The sequence below is a fragment of the Ovis aries genome, chromosome 7, assembly GCF_016772045.2.
Source record: "Ovis aries strain OAR_USU_Benz2616 breed Rambouillet chromosome 7, ARS-UI_Ramb_v3.0, whole genome shotgun sequence".
Classification (NCBI taxonomy): Eukaryota; Metazoa; Chordata; class Mammalia; order Artiodactyla; family Bovidae; genus Ovis; species Ovis aries.
The window spans coordinates 51,164,520-51,192,158 of NC_056060.1; the positions used below are offsets into that span (position 1 = coordinate 51,164,520).

Consider the following 27,639-nt stretch of genomic DNA (forward strand, 5'->3'; position numbering starts at 1 on the left):
ACTCTCCAGGCAAGAATACTGGAGTGGGTAGCCATTCCCTTCTCCAGGGGATCTTCCTGACCCAGGGATCGAATCCAGGTCTCCTGCACTATAGGCAGATTCTTAACCGTCTGGGTCACCAGGGAAGCCCCCCAAATACTAATTTATGTTAATACAGAGGAAAAATAGATAAACTACCAGAAAGTTAAGCAAGACAAAAAAATGTTTCCAGAATGTAAAATTGTGTCATTTCTTAGTCATGAACAGTTAGAATACATGAAGGTGGGATACATACAGGCAGGAGATTAACTCTTGGAGATGGCTGGCAATAGTTACAACAATATGTTCTCCAAATCACACACTCTCTCAGAACATGAAAAAAGCTGTCAGGCATGTAAACAAGGCTCCTGGTAGTACTGATGGAAGCCCTTAGACACGAATAACAGCCACCAGGATAAATTTTTCTCAACAATATGCCTAACACTTAGCTGGGACAGTCACTGGCTGACTGTGATTTTAATTTCATTCCATCCTTTGGTCTTTTGCTGAAACTGAGAAATGAGTATTCACAGCTAAAAAGTTCATTTCAGAAGGATGGGAATTTAATACTGACTCACTCGACACTGTCAGATCTTGTCAGTTAATAATATTTGAGGGTAAGCCTGGCAGAAACATCTGTATCTCCATCTCATTAGTGATTACATCTGGATGGGGTGGATATAGCAGATTCTGGCAGATTTTCCCCAGCTCTGTGTCCTCTAAGAAGGTTATAAAAACTGAAAGAAGACCTTGATAGATAAACCAAGCAACTAAGTTGCTGCAGCACTGGTGCTGCTTCTCAGACTATGTTAGGCTCACCTCATGTTTCAGAACTCTTTTTTTTTTTTCTAGATTACCTTCAGTTTTTTTCCTTTTTAAAGAATATCTCTGGCAACTCTGAAACAAGCAGCATATTCCTAGTGGATATAATGGAAGCTACTTTCTTAATTACAAGTTTCAGGGCAATATCTAATGAAACAATTTTCCCCTCTACAAGTCCTTTTAAAGTGTACTAGGTTTTTATATGGCTTTGCAAGAACGGATTTTGAAAAATTTCTTTTCCAACTTGTATCCAAAGTTGATAAAAACAACCTTCCAAAGACAGAAGTTCCATTTCATACAAACTCTACATTTATTTAAGAGGATCCAGAGATATAGCTGGTAGGCTGCAGTCCATGGTGTCGCTAAGAGTCGGACAGGACTGAGTGACTTCACTTTCATTTTTCACTTTCATGCATTGGAGAAGGAAATGGCAACCCACTCCAGTGTTCTTGCCTGGAGAATCCCAGGGATGGGGGAGCCTGGCGGGCTGCCGTCTATGGGGTCGCACAGAGTTGGACACGACTGAAGCGACTTAGCAGCAGCAGAGATACATCAAGTATTGTAGCAGATAAATTGGAGTAGGAGCAGTGAGCTATTAACAATGAAGAATTAAAAATGATTAAGAGGTGAGGACTAAGAATTGCATATATTGCAACTGAGACAAACTTAGGATTCCAAGATACTGATTTGCAAGTTCTTCTTCTGAATAAGAATAGATAGTATTTCAGCAAAGTAATAATTTATATTTGCAACAAATGCTATCTTATTATAATATTAAAATTATTTCGCTACTATCACTGATAGTGATAAAAATACTGCCTTAAATTTCTACGAATTCAGTAATTTATAAATGTTTTTGCATTTATTAGTTTATCAACAGCAACAAAAGTTAATTTTTAAAAAGCCTAAATTTTAAGATTTTCTGATATTAAAAAACAAAAATACAGTTGTTAAGATATGCAGGCATCTAATGTCACCCATGTTGCTGAAAACATTTTTCTTAGGAAACCAGGCAGCCTTGTTTGATGTTTACTTCAGCAGCTCCAGAATGAATATAAATGGCTCCCTGACATGTGAATGTAAAAATCTGGAACCAATCCTATTTTACAGAACACAAGACTTCAGCATTTGGGGCACCTAATTATTTCAATGATAGCTGAGTTTTAGCCTTGATCACATGGCTTACAGTCAGAAATCTGTTTCATAGGAGAATATTTCACAGCATGCAATGAATCTTAAGAACCATGACATAAACATGCAAACACATGGTTTCAATTAAATAGCAGGTTCAAAAAAAGCTTCATTACTTTAAAACATAATTTATATAAAAAATAATGTAAGACATTCAACAGATTTTTTGATGTGCATGGCTGCAGAATGCTACTTTTCCCTACTTTAAAGAATTACCATGCTTTTAAAAAGATGGATTGAATGATTTTATTCTCTTCAGGAGTTAATCTAAAATTGTTTCCTTTCATTGTCACTTAAATTACAGCCATTCTCAAAACTACTTCACATTTTTTTCTTCGTTTGGGAATAAAACTTAAATTTGGACCTGTACAAATACTATTGTGTTCATTCTATTGAAGACTGGTTCCAAATTTATTAGACAGTTTTTCTAGACCAGAAACCTTGAAAATCAGTCTTGCTTTCTTGCTTTTGCTATTAAGACTTTCAGAAGGCAATGGGTATCCACTCCAGTATTCTTGCCTGGAGCATCCCATGGACGGACCATGGGGTTGCAAAGAGTCGGACATGACTGAGCGTCTAAGAAAACTAAGACGCATTGTTTCAAGGCAAAAAAATGTTCCATCAATTATTAAACATCTGGGAAAAAAATTCAAGTTTAAGCTAATATGATCTCTGTATAAAGTTTCTGCTTTTTGCACATGATCATAGGATTTTAAGGTCAAATGCTCAGCCAATGACCCTGTCCAAAACAGTAAAAGAAATTCTTAAAAACCACTCTACCTTGTTTGTAAAAAGAAGGACCCTCTCCCTAAAAGATTTCACGAAAAACATTTAGGAAAACAGGCTTCAGAGGTTATTTCAAAAAGCATGAGCACTATTTTACCATTGAAGCAGATCGACTGCTTGTAACAAGGCTTGATCCACCATAGTTTGAATTGAGGCTTCCAATCGGTGCATTATGCGATGGTCCCAATAAACTGTGTATATCACTGTGACCAGCGGGCAAACTGGTAGAAGGTCCCACGGCATGGTTCCTCAGCACATGAATAGCATCATCCAGTCTGTCCAAACGATCCTCCATCCGAGATTGCTGTAGGGATTGAAAAAAGACATGGAGGTTACTGCTTTTATCTGTTGCATGCATTAAACTGCTATGATTTCTACTTTGGGATATATAGAAGACAGCAAGTGAATATGCAACATCAAGCAGCTTCTAAAGAAACTACCTGTACTAATTTTCTCTTCTAAAGAACTACCTGTACTATTGTTTATAAATAAACAATCAAAGAAATGAGATTTGTAAACTATGCTAAATTACCAAAGCTTCAGAAGCAAATCACTGCTTCATAAAAATCTATTTATCAATCTAGCATGAGGTTATTTCTTTTAGCATCTACAAAAGCTGAAGGCTACTCTACAGTATCTGGCATTCAATTATCATTGATAAAAAGTTAACCTGTATTTTAACATCAAAACGAGGGCAACTTGGGGAAGGGTCCTCAAATCCATCAGATTTAAGTTGTAATTTTGTTTTAAGTGAATATTTAATACCTATCTGAAATGGTGACCACATCCAAATGTGCTCTTTTCACAAAACTGATGAAATGATGATATCTGTCTGTGGATATACACATGCCCCATACGCAAACATATTAGAATCTAAAAAACCAAAAGCACATGCCAGTAGAGCTCTTTTAAAAAGAATCATACTGAACAATATATGAGAACAAAGGCCTATTCCTACATATTGTTACAAAAACGAAAATAGTCATTGTTTGATTTTAAAAGACTCTGGAGTCTGCACAGGCTTGAAGATTTTAAATGGATAATAGGAAGTATAATTAATTGAAACACAAAAAAAGGCACCATCTAAAAGAAATAGTACCTCACAGACATCCTTTAAGAAGGACATTGCATCTTGCAAATGCTCGTGAAGTTGCTGCTCAACTCGATTTTTCTGGCAAAGTCAAGACAGAACAGGAGGCAAAGCACAGGTTAAGATTAACTCCAAAAGAGATGAGGAAATAGCTGATGTGCATGTCAGCGTAACATGTTAGTAAAGTTAACGCGGAGACCTGCAAGATCTACTTTGTATTAAGGTATGAGAAGGCTGGGATTTAACAGCAAAGTTATAAGGTTAGCATCTAAATAGCACACATCGCTTATATTTGCTTAAATGTGAGAAGAAAACTTTCCTTTAATTTAAAATGTTCTGTTAGTCACAGAAAAAGAACTTTTCTATTTGCAACCTGGAATTACTGAATAGCATGACTTAGCATTCCATCAAGTCATCCTTAGTTTGTTTTTATAATGCTTCGTAATTCTGTGGTAAGCATAGAAAGGCAACAGTAGTTAACATCCTACCACAAATTCTTCATGCTCAATACCTAGACAGGCTCCTTTATTCTACTGCCTTGTTTGTCTATGTTTTTATCAATACAATTTACACATTTTTTAATAAAAAGAAAACATGGAAAACAATACTCTTCGTGACAAAAATAACTGATGTTGCATTTAAAACTTTTAATAGAAATGTAATCAACTATACACAGTATCATATGAGAAAGAGTAAAATATAAACATTTTGCATTGCTCAACTAATTTTCTCTTACTTGGTCTCTGGGCTTTTTTCCCTTTAAATTTCCTTTACACATACACATAAAATTACAGTAAAATTAAACCCTAGATCTGTCAAAGAAACAAGAATCCTATAACACTATTTTAAAACCAGCTGTCCTAAAACCAATGTCCCAAAGAACAGATGGCAAAAGGCACACCCAATGTGTCTCATATTGTTCAGCTAAATCAGGCCATTTGTTAGCAAAGAATTCGTGTGTAATGCTATCCTACTGTTTTTTCATTGTTACTCAAGATTTTCTGGGGAAAAAAAAACAAAAATAAAAAACAACTCCATACTATTAGATGAAATAGATCTTGTATGTTTCTCAGAGGCTCTTACCAGGGAGTGGAGTGAGTTTTCATAGCTTGGGGATGAAGGAGCTTGACCTCCAGGTCTGGGCCACTGACTGGTACCTGTTGAAACAAAACCCCAAAGCACCCACACACCTTGGTTAACTCAGTGATCTTGATAATGTTCTGAAGGAAAGGGCAAAGATATATTATTGCTAAATGTGTACAAATTTATGTGAAAATTTTTGTTCAGTCTTCAGCATGGTATTGGCTACTGATAAGCCCAACACATTAAAATTTTTTTCATTATAAAATAATGGAGGGAGTTGAGGGAAAAAACTATACTTTAACATGTAACCACCTTTATGTTTACATGTTCTTCACACTTTGTCCACTTGCATATGAATCTTGAGAAAATGTACTTAAAATATACATAATTTAAATTCTGCCCTTCCAGCACATTTTAGTTTTTATGATAATGCTATTAATGACTTACATTAATATTCACCTGATTCTCTACATCATAATTTGCTTAACCACGATTACCTCACTGCTGGACACTTTGGTTGCTTTCGTTTGGCTATTATGAATAGTAACTGAGTATCACTATATTATGAATGATTAAAAAAATGGTGTGTTTTCCTTTTGGGGAACATGTCTAAGGATAAATAGCATTTCTAAGTTAAAAGGTATGAACATATTTATGAACCTTAATTCGTAAGGCCAAAACTACTTTCTAAAGGGTTATACTAACTTGTGCCTTTAGTAACGCACAAATGCACCAATTTTAAAAGACCGCAAATACATTTAGGTTTATTTGTTAAAAATTTTCCCAACATAATTTATACCAAAACATATTATTTAAGTTGGAAAATATTATCATGAAAATTTTGTTTAACGTTTACTCTTCAACTTTAGAAAAGCAGCAATACTATTAAAAAAGGATACAAAAAGAAAGGATACAAGTTCAGAACAGAAAGAATAAAAAGAAAAAAACACAAGAAAAAAAAGGACTAATTTATGTACTGGGGAGAATGCAGTGTTTTAAAATAGCTTTAAAAAGAAAAAGACAAAATAACTGATCAAAAATCTTTACTATTTCATAACTGCATTTGAAAATAAGTTATTTATAGAAAATAATGAAGACCATTCAATTAAATACATAGATTGTTCTTAACCAAACCCTCAGTGACAAACTGAATTATATTAGAAACCTAAAGTTAGAAAAGCTGAATGTTTACTTAATTTGTCTCAGTTCAGCTCTGCTCAGTTGTGCCCAACTCTTTGTCACCCCAAGAATCGTAGCAACTATGTTCCACCACAGCTTGTTGTTTTAGGTTAATCTGCCACATTTACAAAACTAAAAACTTAAGGTAAATTAGAACTATTATAGTTCACTTTAGCTGAACAACCTAGTATTTGTATTCCTATTAATCATTTATATTTTGTTAAGTTGAAAAGTTGGATACATAAGATTCCTAATAACTTGATTATATTTTCTAATTATATGGATATTACTGTGATTATACAAAAATTTTTAAATATTAAAATTATAAGAAAAATATATGCTATATATACTTCATCGACTAACAATTTTTTTTACTTGGAAGCATATTACAAATTATTCTGTCCATTAAAGGTAACCTGCTAAATATACAAATATAATCATAACTTAACTACACAAATTATGGACAATCTAAAATTGCTCACTGAAACAGAAGCATGTGGGCTAATTTTACATTTAGCAAGTAGAATTTAGCAATCAGAAAAATCCAGTAACTGACTACATGAAGAATTCATATAAAAAGAACCAGGAACTTTCTTGGTGGTCCAGTGGTTAACAATCTGCCTTTTCAGGCTGGGGATGCAGGTTTGATCCCTGGTCAGGAACTTAGATGCCAGATGCTGCGGGGCAACTAAGGCCTAACTGCCACAAGTAGAAAAGTCAGTGCACCACAGCTACTAAGCCCGTGTGCTTTAGAGCCTGTGCTCCACAGCAAGAGAAGCCTGAGTGAGTCTGCAGCTAGAGAAAGTCCTCTTGCCACATCAAAGAGCCAGCAGAGCCAAAGACAGAATCTTTTAAATAAAATAACATTTTACTATTAATGTCAGTATACCGGCTCAGTTCAGTTACTCAGTCGTGTCTGACTCTTTGTAACCCCATGGATAGCAGCACGCCAGGCCTCCCTGTCCATTACCAACTCCCAGAGCTTGCTCAAACTCATGTCCATTGAGTTGGTGATGTTTTCCAAAACTAATGTAGGATTGTGAATTTTTATATGGATAAGAGGTTAATCATAATCTTTTTTGAAAAAGAACTGAAATTATTTTTAAAAGAATTTCCCTTAATGTTTAATATATATATATATATACACACACATATATATATATATATACACACACACACACTTTTTTTTTTTTAAGAAGGGACCACAAGACCTTACAAAAAAAAAAGATTTATCTGTTTATTTTTGACTGCACTGGGTCTCTGTTGCTGTGTGCAGGCTTTCTCTAGTTATGGTGAGCAGGAGCTACTCTTCATTGTGGTGCACAGGCTTCTCAACATGTGGTTTCTCTTGTCATGGAGCACAGGCTCTGTAGCTGTGACACATGGGCTTACAGCATGTGGGATCTCCCTAGACCAGGGATCAAAACTGTGTCCACTGCTTTAGCAGGTGGATTCTTAACCGCTAGACCACCAGGAAAGCCCTATAATATTTTATTTTCAATCATTTTGCTCCATTTTGCCCAATATCCTTGGGTGATTAGCCTGTGATAGGACATTTAATCTGTGTGGATCATTAATGCAAGTTTTATGTTTAAATACTCAGAACTGTTAGCACATATTTGCTTTGCAAAATAGGCAATTTTTGTGCTTCTTTGGTAGCTTAGTATTGAGGAATAAGATGTGTGCACAGAGTTACTCAGGTAAGAAATCACCTATATTCACTATTTTTTGATAGTGACATGAAGTATCTATGCTATGGTCTACTTCAAAATGTTAATTTATTAAACTGGAAAAACATACACATACTGAAACCTTTTTTAAAAAAATTATTATAGATTAGGCTGTCCCACTTGAGACAAACTTGATTAAAGTAGAATACTAACATGGTTAAATCATCTATATCTTTTTGAATTTTATACAAATGCCAAGCTGTATTTCATGAACTGAGCTCTTTAAAGCTCAGTCATTTCAAAAATTCATGCTATTGGTCACAAAGGGGATGGCTGGATAGTTAAGATAGACTGCATTAGTTCAACAAAGGCCACCCTATGTCTGGTAAAGCTCAAAAAAGGGCATGGAAGTTTAACTGATACTGAAAATCAGTGGACCTGCATTCTGGTTGATCTGTATTATCAATTAATTTAGAATACTCACCATAAAATAGGTACTCAGTTTTTTTAGTTTTTGTTTTTAATCTACCTTTACAAGGCCAATGAGGTAAAAGATATGAACACGCAGGCTTTGTGAGCCTAAAAGATCTTTCTGACAATAAAAGATCTTTCTGACAATATTCTAATAATATTATTATTATTTCTTCCTGATGAAGAAACCAATCATGTAACTGATGATGAGAGAAGACACACAGACTTTGGTAATTCTGGCCTACTGATGGCTTATTAGTTACAGATAAGAACTGTGGGGCTGTGAAAGGAATTCAAGTTCTAGACAGAGACCACAACGCTACAGAATACTTTTGACACTAGACAGATCTGGATCACTGTCTTTTTAAAAAACTACTGGAGGAATAAAATATACAGATCCATTTAGAATCATTTTGATATCAGTATCTTTAGTTTGTACTCAGCAGCTGTAGCATGGTTACACAAATAATGGAAAAACAAAAGTGCAGAGGGCAAAAACCTAAGGGGTTTCCCAGAGAATAGGTTATTTCCTCCCTTCCTTCCCTATCACGTGATATCTGGTTGTAGACATATGTAGAAGTTTTGGGCTTATACATTCTTCTATTAGATAAGGGCAAGCTTTCAACTGTTTATATAGTTAACAGATTTTGTAGTTGTCCTGGGCTTTGCCCTGAGCTTTATATTAGCGACCACCCCCAAAAGTTAGCTGTTATCCAAGAAGGATTATAATAAACTTATTACCCAACATTGAAATTTACTATTTCCAGAAAACAAGTTAGCTGACAAAGATAAGAGAATCGAATTATTTGGCTAGAAAATCTGGAAAGGCTTTCTGTAATCACTAAATCTAAAATTCACCTAGTATTTCTAATCTGTTTTTGCTCTGACTGGGATTTAATAATGCACCACCCTAATAAAACTGGTTAATAAATTTAAAGAATAGATAACATCATTTTGTGTGGCTGAGAGAAATTCTGAGGACTATTTACCATGCATTTTCTTATTTTGTTAGTTGTTTCTCTTTGTAATCTCACCCTAAACTCAAACTTTTATGATACACTCCAACCTTAGAAAAGGTTGAATAATCCTCAGTGCAGCACTGAATGCTCTGCTTTCTGCAACTTGGCCCCAGCCAACCTTCCCATTCGAGGGGAAGCTCTTCATATATGAATAGCTCATGATCAGTCATCTCAGTGACTTTGAATGAACAGGTCATACACTTTCCACATCTTGACCTCTGTCACACTACTTCTTTTAAACTCAGAAAGTTCTTTCTCCTTTATACTCTTGTCATGAAATGTATCTGAAGAACTGTAGTTTAGAGTGAATTCTGATGGTTCTATTTTCATGTGTTTATCTCTTATTTTCTCAACTAAACTGAAAACTTGCTGAAGTCAGGTTAACTGCTTTAACAATAGGCACAGTGACAGATGATAAAAATAAATATCTCATTGATGAAATGAGTCCAAACTCAGGAATCTTCCCTATCTCCTCCCTCATCCTCTTTGCTTTTATTGCAGATGTTCCAAAGACTGCTACTGAGTGCTGCAGTTATTAGACTTTTATTCACTGATATTCCAAAATTAGGTAAAGAACGGTTTTGTCTGCTTCCCAAGTTTCTTTAGTAAACACATTCTCTTAATTGAAATACTCATGTCTTTTCTCAAATGACAACAGTATTAGACACAGCCATACTTCTCTTCTACCTTGTTGCTAGAGCCCAGATTTTGTTCAGAAAGTGCCGGGGTGTCTATCCTTTCCTACTGTGAACCTGCAAAGAGTACTTCTATTCTTAGCTCTTGGGATAAATCCTAACAACTAAGACAAATATGGTGGTCTCATTTATGTTAAGTAACTGTTAGGCACAGTACTGATCAATGAACCATGACTGAAAACCTGTTGAAGAGGCTTCCAGAAAAAGATTCTGAAAAGACACATAATAGATGGTCCTTTGACTTCCCTGGTGGCTCAGATGGTAAAGCGTCTGCCTACAATGCGGGAGACCCAGGTTCAATCCCTGAGTCATTCCCTGGAGAAGGGAATGGCAACCTATTCCAGTATTCTTGCTCCCTCCCTCAAAAAAAGGGGCTTAAAGAAATATTGGAGAAGGAAATGGCAACCCACTCTAGTATCCTTGCCTAGAGAATCCCATGGACAGAGGAGCCTGGTAGGCTACAGTCCATAGGGTCGCAAAGAGTCGGACATGACTGAGCGACTTGACTTCACTTTCCATTCTTCTTACAGGAGACATGGTTATGTCTACACGTGGTACCTTTAACTGCTGTCTTGCCACCATCTTGAGAAAGAATTTCAAAGAAATAGAGCAGGAGTCCAGACTGGTTCAGGAACTTGCCCTGCTATAGGCTTTATACAGGATATCCCAAATCTCCTTACTATGTAATCCACTCCAGACAAGAGTCTGTCTTTCTTTCAGCCTGAAGTATCTTAACTAAAATATTATAATCATCTTAGATGTTTTTTCCTCATAAGCATTTTCTATTATTACTACTTAACTGAAAAGTTTCCAAGGAACATGAGCAGGATTTAAACAAGAATGATGAATGCCTTACAAACTGCCTATGTTGTAACTATTCTTACATGGTCTGTGTTGAGTTGGACTGATGTTCAAGCATAAGAAATAGGGACAGTGTAGAGAGCACATGTGAAGAAGGCAATGGCACTCTACTCTAGTACTCTTGCCTGGAAAATCCCAGGGACAGAGGAGCCTTGGGGGCTGCAGTCCATGGGGTTGCTAAGAGTCAGACACGACTGGGCGACTTCACTTTCACTTTTCACTTTCATGCACTGCAGAAGGAAATGGCAACCCACTCCAGTGTTCTTGCCTGGAGAATCCCAGGGATGGGGGAGTTTGGGGGGCTGCCCTCTATGGGGTAACACAGAGTCAGATACGACTGAAGCGACTTAGCAGCAGCAGCAGAGAGCACACGGGGTGGGATGTTCTACTCTCAACAATGGGCCACTGCCACACAAGGTACAAAATAATTTGCACATAGTATATAGGAGCTCTGGTTTGCTCTATCTTACTCATTTTTCCTTCAACTGTGAAAACTTTATTACACAGTGCTTTACCTTTTTCTTCCTCCCTTTCCATGTCTGCTCTGTCAATCCGGGATACGTGTGTGGGGAAATGTGTGTGTATGTGGTTATAAGAAGAAAACACTAGATATAGGAGATGAGAGAGAGATGCACCTGTATAAAATCAGTCTTTGATTTGCCACTTCAACACGAATATATATTTTTCTTTGAATATGACAACTGAGTTGAAAAAGAAATCTATTATTACCTTCACTACATAATCCAACAGTTCACAGATTTTCATTTATCAGCTGAATTAAAGGCAGAAAGAGGATACCATTCATTAAACATCAAATAAAAATGAAGGAAGAAATGTGAGATTTTACTTTGGACCATTATTTTTTGAAAAATGTCTAAGTCTCTGATTCCTCATTTTTCTGATATTCCTTCACAGATGCTGAGCATCTCTGCTGCCTGCCTTCCCAACCAATGTTCATGAAAACCAAAGGACACTTCTATCTTACTGGGTCGAGAAGAGCCAGTGGGAACATACAGTAAGGGCCAACATAGCTACCTGAGATGAAAAAGTAGAACGGGCTGTGGCAAAAATGACACTGATAACTTCAGTAAAACTCTGCCAAGACAGTGAATGTGGTTAAAGCTACATCACTGTTCCTGTAATTTTATCCCTCTGTTAAACAACAACTCTAAGTCAATGGGTCTTTCATAGTCCTGTCTATACGGGGAACAGCTGCTCTACTTTTACTAGACAGCTGAAGCCATGGTGTCTGAGAAAGTGGCAGAACCACTAATAGCTGAAAGCAGCTGCCAGCAGTTCATCATTTCCACACTGGAATGCTTCTTAGCAGAGTCACAAGGCTAAATCACAGAGCACAGGTGATAGCCAGAGCCCTGATATATCAGAGCCCTGAATTTCAGAAATCCTCAGGAAAGCAAAAAGGCTTGACAGCAACAACAATGCCACATGGCCTGAACTAGTGACCTGATCAGGAATACAGAACTGTTTCTGAGGTCAACAGTTGGAGGAAAACGGCAATTTTTACCCAGTTGTCTAATGTCTTTTCCTTAGAATGAATACCTTTCTTCTTTTCTCCAAACAATGCTCAGGAAAATATATTTCAAGTTTGATAGCTTAACAAATACAAGCATTTCCCTGTAATTTTATTTCTAATAAACAGAAAGATTCCTATTTACATGAATAACAATTGTATCTCAACAAATTTATACTGTAGGATACTATCTGCAACTTGTTAAAGCTGCTGTTAAAAAAAAAAGGAAAACACAAGACTGAACATTTATTTAACTCTACTAACAATATTCACCCACATTCATGAGTTGTTTTCTTCAGCAAAAACAAAAAACCCCCAATATTCCAAATAATATATATATATATGAAATATAACTCAGTGGACTTAAAAATAAGGAAGAAGTCATATGTACTTCTAAATAGATTATTTTCTATGCTAGTTTATCAAATTTTTAAATTTATCTCCTCTATATTTTACTTTTATCTCAACTGCCTAGACTTATTTTTTATCCTGTTGCAATAATATAATTATTGCAAATTATTTTAAGAACCAAAGGAGATATGAACAAATAATTCAAATAGCAACTATTTCAACATTCTCCAAAATGAACTCAGGAGAAGATTCTGTTTACATGCTTTCTCAAAACAAATGATTTTTTTGTGGGTGAGTCTTTACTATATTTTATTGAAAAATAAACTTCAAATATTTTCAAGTAGCTCCACATATGTTATCAAGCAGTTATATAAAAGCCTACCTGTGAGAGGTGAGGGTGATCCAACTGGTGTTGATGGATTGGATGGAAAACTACTGCTGGTATGGTCAGGAGAATAAATCTAACCAGAAAACAAAGACAAACACATCAATATGTGACAAAAGCGAAAATGTAAATCCACTGGCATGGAGATATTTTTGTAGTCTAAGATGCCACCCTTAAGACTCATGAGTGAGAAATTGTTTAATAAATTTTGGGGCTACTCCATTACATAAAAACTATTGAAGTCTCAGTTTTAAAACTAGGGTTAAAGAGTATCATAAAAAATAAATAAATAAAGAGTATCATAAATATTCTAATACAAGAGGAATAAATAGATCATAGCTACTTCTTTATTATCCTAGTTGAAAATAATTTAAATTTCCAATTGCTAGAACAAAAAAGAAGTGACTATAAATATAAAATCAACAAGTTTGGTAAACAATCTTTCTAGAATATACTATCTAAATAGATTTTATCTATTAGAAATAATCTTTGTTGTTGCTGTTTAGTGATATCTGACTCTTTCATGAACCCATGGATTGTAACCCTCGGGGCTCCTTTGTCCATTGGATTCTCTAGGAACTGCCATTTCCTTCTCCAGGGGATCTTCCCGACCCAGGGATCAAACATGCATCTCCTGCACTGACAGGCGGATTCTTTACTACTGAGCCACCAGGGAAGCCCCCAAAATAATCTTAGGAAACTGTTATTTTTTGAAGAGACTAGTCCTTGAAAATAGTTTTAAAGGCAAAAAAAAAAAAAAAAAAGATTAAAAAAAAGTTACCCCTTATTTCTTTTGAAAAGTTCTGTTTGATTAACATTTTTGCTAAATCTAGCTCCTAATGATGTGTATTGTAAAAAAAAAAAATTAAACATACTTTTAAAGGATATTTTGTCACCTTTGATGAAAGCGAAAAAACGCTGGAAGTTCTTCAAAAAATGTTCCCCAAGTAATTTATAGACTTTACCACCTAAGAGTTTAACATATAGGGATGCATAAATTTTTGTATTTTGGCTAAAGGTTTTGTTGCAATACTTTATTTCACATTGCTGGAAAAAAAATAGTAACAGAAATTCATTCAAGCTACATAATTAGCCATAAACATTTAAAATGCCTCCCTAATCCATATGCCAACAATTCCCAGGAGCTCTTCTCTAGGACAGTCCCATTACTATAACAGAAATCATAAATCATCTTCATATCTCAGCACTTAGGGCAGATAAATCAACTTCTTTGGAGAATCTGTGGCCAAATATTTTAAAAAGGAAAACTATTTGTGGTGCAAAGTGTCATCCAATAGAAATAATCTTGCTCTGAATAAGTTGAGAGCTCTAATAAACTGAAAGATGCCCCAAATTACAGCATATAAGAGGTCTCAGCACTGGTTTTAAAGACAGTGTAATATGTTGAAAAAGCCAGATACTATGAAAGGCTCATGTAAAACAAAATTCCACAGGTCATAATCATCGAACACTAGCACTAATTGTTAAGCACTGATTATAAATGAATATTTCTATACCAATTTGCTTGATATTATTAAATTGTATTTGGAAATCTCTTTACACACCAACTCTTTCTGAAGAGCCAGATCTAGAAGTCATATATACAGGTTGGAAAGTAGTTTTATTTTTTTGCCACACCATGCAGCTTGCAGGATCTCAGTTCCCTGACCAGGGGTTGAACCCAAGCCCTCAGGAGTGGAAGTACCGAGTTCTAACAACAGGACTGCCAGGGAATTCTCAGTTTGCAAAGTCATTTTAGAAAAACACAGTTATCAAGAAGATGTCAAAAGACTTTGTAGGAAGACTTAGTGATAAGGAAGTGGTATGCTATAAGATCAGTGTTGTTGGTTTTAAGCTGTCAAAGTGGTCACCTTTTAAAAGTTGTTAATTTTCACACATGTGAAATTAACTAAAAGGTTATACTTTGGTTCCTAATACATACAGCGATTCATTTCAACCATAAGTAAATTAGGTGAGGTTACCAAACTCCAACAAAAACATCTCAACATATCCCTTTATTTTTGTAAATATTTCCCGTGTTTAAGCTGCATATAATTATAACTTTTATGAACAACTGATGCTGACTACTATGAAATATGTCTTGACTATAATATTGGTAAGGGAGGGAAGGATTGATAGCACTGATGGTGAGCGGCTGAGGAGTGAGAGAAGTTCCAGTTCCATGCAAAACTCTATCATAAACTAGACCTACTTGCTGACTTTCAATTTCCCTGTCTGTATGAATTAACTGCATGAAAGCACTGGGGAAATACCATTCCCTCCATGTCATACCTCCCTGCTTTGTTTTCTTCACACCGCTTACATTAATCCCTAGTTGTCTAAACTTGTTTTCTTGTTTATCATCTGTCTCTTTTACCCTTTTCCCTAATAAAATGTATGTTCCAGAGAGCAAGGACTTCTCTATCTTATTCAGACAAATGTGAATTAAACAGCCTTCTGCACTAGCTTCCAATTCTACAATGGTGCTGGTAAACAAACACTTGCTAAAAGAATGAATGGTATCTTCCGCTTAAGAAGTTGCCATTTGAGTGCCTCTTAAACCCTTGGATGTATTTACCTAGGGTCCTTCTTTCTTTTACTCTTGCAGTTCACTTAATGTATGTTTTCTGAGCACTCCAGGCTCAGTTTCCTTTTCTATTCACCTGTGTTTTATCTCTTCGTAATACCATTCTTTATAAAGCATCAACTATGACATCTCCTGGAGAAGGCAATGGCACCCCACTCCAGTATTCTTGCTTGGAAAATCCTATGGATGGAGGAGCCTGGTAGGCTCCAGTCCATGGGGTTGCTAAGAGTTGGGCACGACTGAGCAACTTCACTTTCACTTTTCACTTTCATGCATTGGAGAAGGAAATGGCAACCCACTCCAGTATTCTTGCTTGGAGAATCCCAGGGACAGGGGAGCCTGGTGGGCTGCTGTCTATGGGGTTGCAGAGAGACGGACACGACTGAAGTGACTTAGCAGCAGCAGCATGACATCTCTGTGAACGATTCCAGAGTGAACACCTCTATCCTAGCTGCTGTACATCTCCATCTGGATATATCTTTCTTTCATCTCAAGCTCAGTATGTCCAAATGCAAACTTTGCATCACTGCCGCAAGCTTCCCCAGCTTTCCATCTCTCCTCTTCTGTTTCCTCCATCTCAGTGAGCACCAGCATTCTCACGGTCACCAAAACCACTCTCACTACCCTTTCCTTTCTCCTGCCCCTCTGCGCTTCACACCACAGACACCAATGCCCACAACTCTCTATAGTGTTTTCAGGATAGGCATAAACATTCTCATTGCCGTGACACTACTTCAAACTTTGACTAGAACTTGTAGCTCTAGTAAAAGAAGTGGCTGAACTATTCAAGTCTTACATTTTTAGCGACTCCCCCTCCTTCCAACTCACACAGCTCACTGAGCTACTGTCCTCAGCCAGTTCTGAACAAACCCCACATAGCAATTCCTGTTGCTGGCGACAGAAAACAGGATGGCATTTGTCCTATTCCACAATCTCATCATAAAAAACCTTTCTACCTTATAATTTACATAAAGCATTATATACAAAGTATTTTTTTCATTTTTGGAACACAGTCTGTCCTTTCAAAAGGCCTGTCTCTTAACTTGTTAACTTGTTTAGAATCCCTGATGGATTCTAAAACACATCAAGGCCCAACTTAACTATAATGTTCCCATTTACACTCACTTTTACCTCCCTTAATATTCTTAGAGTAACTTGTTATTGTTTTAGTCACTAAGTCGTATACAACTCTTTGGCGATCCCATGGACTGCAGCCCACTAGGCTCCTCTGTCCATTGGATTTCCCAGGTCAGAATACTGGAGTGGATTGCCATTTCCTTCTCCAGGGGATCTTCCTGACCCAGGGATCAAACTGGCGTCTCGTGCATTGCAGGTAGATTCTTCACCACTGACCTACCAGGGAAGCAATCTGTTACCTCCCTGGTCTTTTGCTTCACAGTATGCTTTCTATTACCTTTTGTATTTCTCTCCTCAACTACAAAGTCTTTGAAGGCAGGGACTTTACACTGTTCAACACTGAATCCATCACTGTCTGTCACTATCCTGCACAAGTAGGTACGCAACACTTAAAAAAAACAACAAAAAACCAAAAACTTGAGCGATTAAATCACACTTGAAATTTGCTACAATACTTTTTGATAAAAAGCTGGATTCAGTAAACAGTAGTATTTATTTCAGCATTTATACAGTAGGGTTCAGTGACAGGAATACCTAAGAGGAGAAACAAGTACAAAGATGAATTCACTTACATATTAGTTTTATGGTTTAAGCTTTGAGAACAACAATGCTTTGTTGTTCTCACAGGTTCCAATATTCTGGAGAACTAGTGTTGATGTACTAAGCTGTCCATACCACATCATTAAGCAGGCATGGGCTTTTGAACGTATAAACAGACTCTTAACCCTTATTTTCCCTGATAACTCTGCCATTACAGCTAAATAACCCCCAAGCATGTGAAGAACTGGTTTCTTCAAAGAAGGAAATTTATATTTTAGAATCAGTTATGACTTGACTGACCATCCTGCAATGACTAAAGAAAATGATATTACATGTAAAATGGGTGTGAGCTTTAAAAAAAAATCACTGTGAAAACAGGAGAAGCAGGACCAAAAACATTATCAATATATAATTTCTGATATTTTTCTCAAAAACACTTTCTCCATTTGTATAATAAAAGCCATTTTCTCCACTCACTCATCACACTCCCTGGTTCTACTTTGCCCTAAATTAAAGTAATGACAGACAATTATTATTAATACTTTTCCTGAACTGACAGATAGCCTGGAAAATTACAGGACTTTTTCTTGTCCCTCTTACTTTCATAAAAGGAATGTGTACGTGGAAAGGGGAGCAACAATATTAAAACAGCAGAATAACACAGTCTTATAGATCAGAAATGATTTCATTAAACTTAACCTCTGTATATTTATTCTATTACCAAATCACATACAGACTATACAGATTCCATAGAAACTGTTGTGCTACTTTAAGAAATTCTAAACCTAGGCTTTTCTTGATGAAGAGCATTCTAAATCAGGAATACATTACTTTTTGTACTTTCTGACCTTGAAGAACTCCTACATAGATGTTTCAAAGCAAAAAAAAAAAAAAGAGAGAGAAGAAAAAGTCAGTTCACTTAAAAAACGGGGAAGGGAGTGATTTAGAATCTGGATCATAAACACAAATAAGAACTCATTCTGCATGCAGTCCATGGTCCTCATACTGTTAAATGACCAATGATGAATAACTCCCAATACCTTCTGCCAGGCTTAAACGGTAATATGCCTCATTTTACTGCAACAAATGAGGCTCCTCCTCCTATCAGTCATGGTCTATTCCAATCAGCAGGGTGCCAATAAGCCAGAGGCTAATGAAAAGGGCCCCAGACAAAAAAGAAACAATGGAGTGCTCCCAAGCCCAACCCTGGAACTGGGAGCCCAGTTTTTTAAGCACTACAGTGCACATTTCAGTTAATCTTTATTATGCTAATGTTATTGAGTCTAAGGAACAAAGAAACTTATTTCATGAATAACTTTTAAACGTCAACTTCCCTGAATTTTCTTTTCTTTTGTTAGAGCCTACTGACCATTTAACTATCCAGATTAAAATACACCCACACACACATACACACTCTCTATCTTCTTTCTCTCTCTCTTTCCTTTGCTCTGAGGTAGAAATCAAAACATAAATTATCACAGAGAAGTCTGATATAATCAACAAAGTTAAACAGTCCTCTTGTTTGATCTCCTCTAAATTAAAGACCAAGTGTTTTGATATGGTATTAGGCCCTGAAATAAACCAGATGTTTCTTCCTCTATATAACTCTCCATGGGCACAATCTTAAAGGGTTATTGTCTGGCAAACGTTCAGGGAAACACTGAAATGGCACGAATATCCAGATTTTCCTTCCCTTCTATCTACCCTAGTTTATTATCTAAACTAATGCATAATCCATAGGGCTTTGGGAACTTTGTGTAAATACTTTCATGTACAATTCTCTTTCTAGCTATCCTGAGATTAAGACCACAATTATCCAGGCTTAAACCTAAAATAAAGGAACCTTTGCAAATGTATTATCTGGCCTTCCATGTTTAATCACACAGCATTCTGTGTGCTCTTTAATACCTAAACTGAAGAACAAAGGTTGTACCCTCTGATGTTTCACACATGAAAGACCATCTAAGACATATATCAGACATTCAGGGAGCTAGAAATAACTACTAATGACAATAGCATATTATCTCTCCATCTAAAACCTGGATGCTGTATTTAAAACATCACAGTCTAAAGAACTTAAAAATTTCAAATACTCATGGTCACCATTTCCAAAGATCTGTATTACCTAACATCAAAAATTCTGCCATGAACGTCAGACTTTCAACTGTAATTCTCATAAAATTCCTTCTCCTCATCTCCTCTAATCCTTCCTATCCCCAATGTAATGCTTTTGTTTTTCAGGACATTTTGACAGCACTAAAGCGAATATGAGTTTGCAATGGAAGTTAGGGAAAGAATACGTTGGGGGGAGGTGTCTGGTGTGGAGCAGGGGAGGAGATGGATTGAAGGAAAGGATTTGAAGTGTGCAGACTATGGCATGCAGTGATGGAGCAGATGGAATGTATCACCGTCAGCTATGACAGAAATGATTTATGGAATGACCTGGCTGCTCCTGCCTAGTAACAACACAGGATGACACAGCTGAGTTTCCATGACAACCAAAGCCCACCCACTAACTAGATTAAACATTCTTCACTAGCTTCCACTTACACTGGATTTAGATTTTCTTTTCCAAATGCCAACTGGTTCAGCTAGTATATTGGTTATAATATGGGAGAATAGTAAAGGACTTCAAGGGTAACTGAAATGAAGCTTGAAGGACCACTGAGAAGATCACAAATTCCTGCCTATCTGCCAAGGACCCTTTAAAGAAGTTTTCCTTGGATAAAGTGAACAAAAGAATTTTGAGAAAAAAGCCCTTGAAATGTAGGTTGTATTTTTTTAAAGTTGCCTAATATTAAAAGTTCAGATGTTATTTGTCTTTCTACACGTGAAATATTTGCTGCTGAATTCTTACAAATCAGAGGAAGAAATCAGCAAGTAAATTAAATACCTGAGAGGCACTCATTTAATATTACTGAATAATTTTCTTTCAAAGTAGGTAGTTTTCACCATGTGGGATAAGTTCAGAAGTGAGACAACTCCCTTTAACCTTCATCAACACCTTATAAAATAACAGTCACTGTAGCATTGGTCTTTCTGGAAGTACAGGGTAAGTGAAGCTAGCCAGAGCGGATCTAATCTAACACTAGGCCTTACCCTCCCTAGCTCGGTGATCCCGAGAGCAAGTTGTTTAATCTTTCTGAGCCAAAGTTACTTAACCTTTTAAACCTTAGTTCCTCATCTGTAACATGGGAATAGTAATGCCAACCTCACAGGGCTTTCCTGAGGATTAAATGAAATGAAGCATGTAAGTGCTTAGTATAGTGCCGAGCACCTAGTAAACATACAAATTGCAGAAGATATTTTTGTGGGTTTTGTTATTGTCATCGTTTTTGTCATATGATGCAAGACTGAATTAAATGAACTAAGCTCTATTTTGTGTGGGCCACCACTATGTGGGAGATGAATCTGACCTGGCTTCATTTCTCAAGAAAAACTTGTAGTGCTGTGGACAGAGAATATTTACATAAAACCACACACAAAGAGGTTTATCTCCTTAAATGTTCAACAGCTGCTTCCTACTATCCACACATTAGGTTCCCTATGAACAGCAGCAAATATGTTTGACAGAGTTAACTGCATTTCATAGTAGAACATAAGTAAGACAACTCTGAGAAACCTGAGAACCATATCACTCAGGAGGAAAAAAGAAAGAAAACGCCTAAGGAGAAACTTTAGAAAATACAAAGCAGAAGTGCCTCTTAAAAAATTAGATTTGGAATCTTTATGGATTACTAGTAAACATTCTCCCAAAATAATAGATTTCAGTTTAATGTTTTAAGGAAAAGACATTAAAACCAATCACTGCCTTTATTAAAGCAAATCACTGCTTTGTCATTAACATTATAGTTGTGATGTAAACTAGTTGCTGAGGAAAATATTATGGGGCTCCTTCAAATCAGTTTTACTCATTTTAGCATGGGCTCCTCAGTGAATCTGTTTTTTTGCTTTTAGGAAAGGCTCTCATCTCTTATGCCTTGAATGAATCAGCAGAAGATGATTATTTTTTCCTTTTAAAAAATACTGAAATACCTTCCATCTTAGGAAAACGTCCTTATAAAAGCACTCCCTTCTCTGGATCAGAAGAATAACTGAGCTATGTTTCTTGGCTCTACTTGGCTTATTTTAACTCGCAACTCACAAAGTATATGTTTAAAACTAATAAACAGATTTAACAATCTTAGTAATCTGTCCTTTAGGCTTTAAAATGACTGAGTTTTTAAAATTTTCCCTACATCTGTTCCATTAAGACAAAAACAGATATTTAAATTGAAATTAGAAGGACAGTTCTTGTGGGAATCAGGTGGGAAATATTCTCATGAGTTATTATAAGGGCAGTACAAATCAATACAAACTGAGAATAGCTCTAAATGAGTAATGAAATGGTCCTGTTATAACTATACCCTTTAACTATGACACACACTGCCCACAAAATCAAATCACTGCAATTCAGCAGTGTAAAAATCATTCGGCAAAATACGTAAAATCAATACTCACAGATGCCAAAGCTTTTCCAAGTGCATCACCTGTCTGTGAGCTTCCAGCAGCATTTCCTCTGGTTCCTGAGTATTTCAAATAGAAAAACAAATCAAGAAGTTTAGCAAGGAAGTTTAGCAAGTGAGCAGGCATGCTTTTTAGCACTCTGCCATTTTTTCAATGGTGTTCTCCATTGTAACTGCACATCTGTCGCAATAAACCAGCAAATAGTAAACTAAAGGAAAGATGGATTCCTTACCAGTTTCTGCATTAATGAAAATCAGAAACTTTCTTTTCTTCCTTTCTTTCACATTTAAACTCAATACTAAAAAATATGTTGAGTCAAAAGGTACAAATTTCCAGTTATAAGTAAGTACTGGGGATGTAATACACAATATGATGACTATAACTAACACCGTTGTATGTCATATAGGAAAGTTGTTGAGAGTAAACCCTGAGTTATCATCACAAAGAAAAACATTTTTTTCTATTGCTTTTATTTTATATCTATATAAGATGATGAATGCTCACTAAACTTATTGTGATAATCATTTCAAGATGTCTGTAAGTCAAATCATTATGCTGTACACCTTAAACTTATACAGTGTTATATGTCAATGATATCTTGATAAAGTTGTGAAAAAACATGAAAAGAACAAGTGTGTGTATATATGTATATATATATATATATATCATATTAAAAAAAACGGGATTCATTAAAAATGTCCAAGTTCAGTTTTAGGGAGTTTTGCCAACCCAAAAGAGCTCACCTAGAATGCTATCTGATCCATTGATGGGAGGAGTGTGTGAGGCAGCAACATAAGGTGAACTGCTGGTACTGGCGCGGTGGAAGCTGGACATTGGTGGAAGACTTGTGTTTATGTCTGTTGGTGAAACTGAGTGTGGAGGATAACTCTAAAGAAAGAAGAAAAGAGATATGATCTATTAAATACATTTTCTCAATAATAAGCACATATAACTGGGCAACTGCTATAGTAGCTTATAAAGAACATCAATAAATTAGTAGCTGAAGACACCTACTATTGTCATTTACTTTTTTCAAAAGGCATGAAGTAAGCATTTCAACATTCAGAAGTTTTGGCAGAATCAAATCTTACACTTGTAATCCAAAAAGAAACACAAGCAAGGACAAAGTGTTGCTGCACCCTAGTCACGTGTTATGGCCTACCAAGCGGTCATGTGAATGAAGGCTGCCGTAACTACTGGATTGAGACATGTGGGAAGTGGAGGTCCCCAGAATTCCACCAAAACCAGGCTGGCTCATCCCATTTGATGAACTCCAAAGGTCAGAAGAATTGTGGGTCCCATCTAAGACAAAAAAGAGAAATATAGAACTTTCCTTAGCCAAAATTTTTTCTTTTATTTTGATGATACAAAAAAAACTCAAAGGGTACTCTCTAGATATGTCTTTCCTCCTCTTTTCAATCTAGTCTTCCATATAGCTTTCTTCCCTCCAAACTGTACAGTTACTATTTTAAATGAAGGAATAAAGCTTTATAGTTGGGGGGGGGGGGAAGAAATCTAAACTGTAGTAGGCAGGTCATTATAAAAATCCTCACAAGATCTGAATTCTTATCAGGGAGGATATTACAAACCCAAAATTTGGGGAGAGGCTGGATTATACTTTTGCATAATGGAATATCCATAAATATACAAAAAAGTTCTTAATCTATAACAAGCAATGTATATTTTATGAAACATTCTCTAACTAGAATAAAGAAGTTTCTCTTATAGAGAACCTAAGTAATTGATAATGATTCTATTATAGTTAGCCTTCCAATGAAGTGTGCTGGCAATGATTTCACTCACCAATATAAAGTCAAGGAACTATTTATGTAGCAATTTACTGCTCCCTATAGTCTAAAATCACAGAAGATCAAATAAAAATGATTTGTTAGACATGAACTAAAAGAAGTACAACACTTTTTCTCTCTTAAAAGTCTTAATTCTGTTCTATGATATTCACCTTTTTATTTGCACTGATAATTCTAAGAGTGTTATGAATCTGTCATTTAAACAAGAAACTAAAATTGTTAATAGCTTTTATACATTTAAAAATCCTAAAAAAAGAAAGAGCAGCTCTACTCACTTTTTTCAACTGAAGTCCTTTTCAAATTCAATTAATACTAGATGAACACGCCAATGCTTTGCTGAATAATTCAACTACATTGCACTCAACAATAATTAGCAATAGAAAATTTTAAAATTAAATTTTAACTTGCTTCAGCCAAACATATCTAGATAAAAATGTCTGAACTTCTATATAGATATTCTCTTTCTTCACAACTTAAAAATATTAGCTAATTTTGACAACTAGTTGGTAGTACTTACCTTGCATAAAGAAAGTGCTAGCAAACATACTGGTTGGTGGCTTGGGAGATGGATAACTAGGAGATTCACGGTTGAAGTCATCTGAATTTGGGGATGGTGCATATACCTTAAAATTAAACAGGAAATTTAATTAAAATGTAAATTACTCTCACACCACTTATGTAAAATGAGTGCTACACTTCTGGAAGGGCCTAAAAAGGCCTATCTCATATCTAAAAAGGCCTATGACAAATCCAAAGAAACTGCTTAAATCCCTTGGATACTATCTACACGTTTGTTTTTAGCTGGTTACTAGAGAAAAAAACCATTCTAAATATCCCTGGAATGAATCTTTGTGTAACAATTATACCAAGTGACTGAATAAAGTCTCAAGTGTTGACTCTGCTCACAAAACATAAATTCATATAGGCTCATGATTCAAAACCTAGTGGAAACAACAGTCTTTTGAATATAACATGAAATAAAATTTGGGTTCATAAAATTCATTCTTTCCACTGTTAAAAGAGTTATCAAAATCAAAATGAGCTAGATTAAATGTTATTATTCTTTACTATTATTAAAAGTTAACTGTGAAAAGCACAATGTAATTGTTCAGGAACTTCCTGAACTTAGCAGGGTTGGTTAAAGTCTGAGCAGTTTTAGTTCTTTAATTTCTAGTAATTTTTCAACTCTGGCACAGCTTTCAGGAAAATCTCATTTAATCTGTCAGAGCAGTATTAATTTCCTTTGGTAAACCTCTGCTTCAGATAAGCAAAGTATAAACATTTTGAATTGGCAAATGGCCAACATTGTCATTTCTCTGAAAACTAAACGGGCAGCCAAATAACTATAATGATCAAAACATGATCAAACCATTCTTATAACGACTACTGAAATCAAGAACAGATATGTAACACTTAAGGTGATGATGATCTGTAAAAGTGAACCAGGAATCCAGAATGGAAAGGAGTCCTATTTTGAGAAGTGGATGAAACATTTCTTTTGTTTAGTCTGATAAGGGTACATCTATTTAATTTTTGGCCCCAAATAAAAATTCAAAGTGTTCACTTAATGTGGAAAAAGCAATTAGCTCAGTAAAATTACGGGAGCATGTGTGAAAAAAGCATACACATTTATTTCATTTCATTTATATTCATTTATTCTTTCTCTGAGACATTAACTAACTGCAAAGATTTCTGGCAAATTATCTAACCGTCTGAAACTCCATTTCCTCATTTGTAAGACAGTGCTAACAGTACCTGCATTGAGGGTTGGATTGATGGGAAGATCAGATGAGACAGCACATACAAAACATTTAGTGAATCCCTGGCAGTCCAGTGGTTAGGACTCTGCATACTCACTGCTGAAGGCCCAGGACTGATTTTTGGTCAGGGAACTACAATCCCACAAGCCACACAGTATGGCCAACAAACAAACAAACAAAAAATCCTGCCTGGATTCCTCAAGATAGCTAAGGGACTCAGAAAGCTCTAAAATGTTTAGCAGGTAAGCACTCGCTAAGTATTAGCTAACAATATCATCTTTCTAATTCTTAGAGGCATAGTTATACTGCTACATATTGTCCCTGTTCAGTACTAAACTACTACTTCTTACAGTTTTTGTCCAATATCATCCTTACATGTACAGTTCACTCTAAATAAAAGGTTGAAAAGTTCATTTTTTAGTCTTCTTGCTAGCCATGCTATTACTAGCACAGGTGTGTCTTTTTAATGAACTGGCATTCAGCTTAGTTTCCCTCTTATATGCCAGAGGGAAAAACACACATTTGTGGTACCTGACAAGTTGGGGATAAGATATATTTCTAACAAATACCCATAAAGGATTCTAGATAGGAGAGTATACATTACACATATTAAACATTTTTCTATGCTTAATGTGCTACTACATAAAGAGCTATTATGAAAAGACAGAGTTAGGAAGAAAGAATTGGGTATATACAAATGTATTTGCAATGTATGAGGCGTTATCAGGAAAGGAATTTTGTACTTTTTTCTTTTAATCCAGTTTCAGCATCTAAATTTAGCTTTAGCTAGATATCCTCTGTCCCCTTTATATATAGATTATCCCAAACTAGGCTGAAACCACAAATAACAAAAACAGAGTATATCCACAGATGTAGAAAGAAAATACAAATGAGAGTAAAATTTAGAAGACACAGTTAGAACATGCTTTTTCATAAATGCTTATCTGCTATGTATACCATCACTGACCTGAAAGTATAAAATATAAAATTCTCTAATTCTATCTAGGCTAGAGGTTAAAACAGTATGTAAATCTCACAATGATAACTATGAAAAACTCCAGTTTTGATGTGTCATTTCACAAAAAAAAATCTATTCAGTCTGTCAGTTTAAATTTCTATATAATCTCTCAATATATATTTATCTTTATTCTTATTTAATTCACTGTATTCCATAAGGTAAACTTAGACTTCAAAAAATTTTAAATGTATGTAATTATAAAAGCAAAGAAAGGGATAAACCTGACTTTACTGATTTACAAATCGCTGTAAATAAAGGAGAATATGCTGATGAGATAATGGTTATTGGTAACTATCATGGAAAGCAACAAAACCAAGATAAACCACACAAAGCAGAAGAGGCTTGCCTACTCATACATAAAACTTTCGAAGCTGTATTGGGAACACAGGGCTTATTTTGGAGTCAAAGTTTTTTTTTAATGTTGTTATTGTTGTTCAGTTGCTAAGTTTTTAATGTTAGTCTTTATAGACTTCCAAAAAATAAATGGGCTTTTAAAGAATAGATCTTATAAGTAAAAATGGTAAAGACTCTAAAAATACTATAAGGTTATCATTTATTTACTAACATAAATTCAAAGTTTTTATCATAAGATGTTTTGAAAATCATGGTTCTAAAAGAGGCCCATCTAACAGCATTTCTAACACAGGCCAAAAAACTTTACTTTTGGTATCCTAACTGTGGCTTGCAGAAACATAGATGCAATGTTATGAAGCAGCAGTTGTGCCAGTTTCGATTTTTCAGATCAAAGAGTTCTTGCGGCAAAGCACAACTGATGTGGTCTTAAAGACTTTATTAACTCCAGATGTAGGGAAATAGTCAGCCAATTCCACAAAAAGAGCAAGTCTCTTTCAGTTACAATCAGTACTGGCCGCAAATGAAAACCAGACTGCTTATGTCATCTGATCACCTGCACATAGATGCCAGTTTTTTTCTAGTTAATGATCTAATCATACATTTAAATCTTAAGTATGATTTTGTATCACAACAAACAATCTTAAAATTAAGAAAAAGAAGAATGTGTGCTTAAGCTGATTAAAAATCTACCAGGAGTCACACTATTTTAAAGAGGAATAGGAAAAGTATAATTAAGTAATTTTAGATGTTCTATTGAAATGTGGTCATTGGAAATTT

The 27,639-nt window shown here is 35.5% G+C and overlaps 1 protein-coding gene across 20 annotated transcripts in view; it reads right to left on the reverse strand.

The window, feature by feature from the left end:
- Nucleotides 1-27,639, reverse strand: part of TCF12 (transcription factor 12) — a 386,564-nt gene that overhangs the window by 26,434 nt on the left and 332,491 nt on the right. For 13 of the 20 annotated variants that reach the window (XR_009601208.1, XM_042252403.2, XM_027971797.3 and 10 more), the window contains 8 exons: nt 24,248-24,353; nt 23,085-23,224; nt 22,666-22,810; nt 21,917-21,981; nt 13,150-13,228; nt 4,991-5,064; nt 3,917-3,988; nt 2,915-3,121 (listed from right to left, as the gene is read on the reverse strand). Coding sequence is in view for 19 of the 20 variants with exons in the window: in XM_042252403.2 (XP_042108337.1) it covers nt 2,915-3,121; nt 3,917-3,988; nt 4,991-5,064; nt 13,150-13,228; nt 21,917-21,981; nt 22,666-22,810; nt 23,085-23,224; nt 24,248-24,353 (888 nt within the window). In the remaining variant the exon portion in view is untranslated. The remainder of the gene's footprint in view (nt 1-2,914; nt 3,122-3,916; nt 3,989-4,990; nt 5,065-13,149; nt 13,229-21,916; nt 21,982-22,665; nt 22,811-23,084; nt 23,225-24,247; nt 24,354-27,639) is intronic. The other 7 variants (XM_042252404.2, XM_027971798.3, XM_060417878.1 and 4 more) reach the window with 2 other exon arrangements.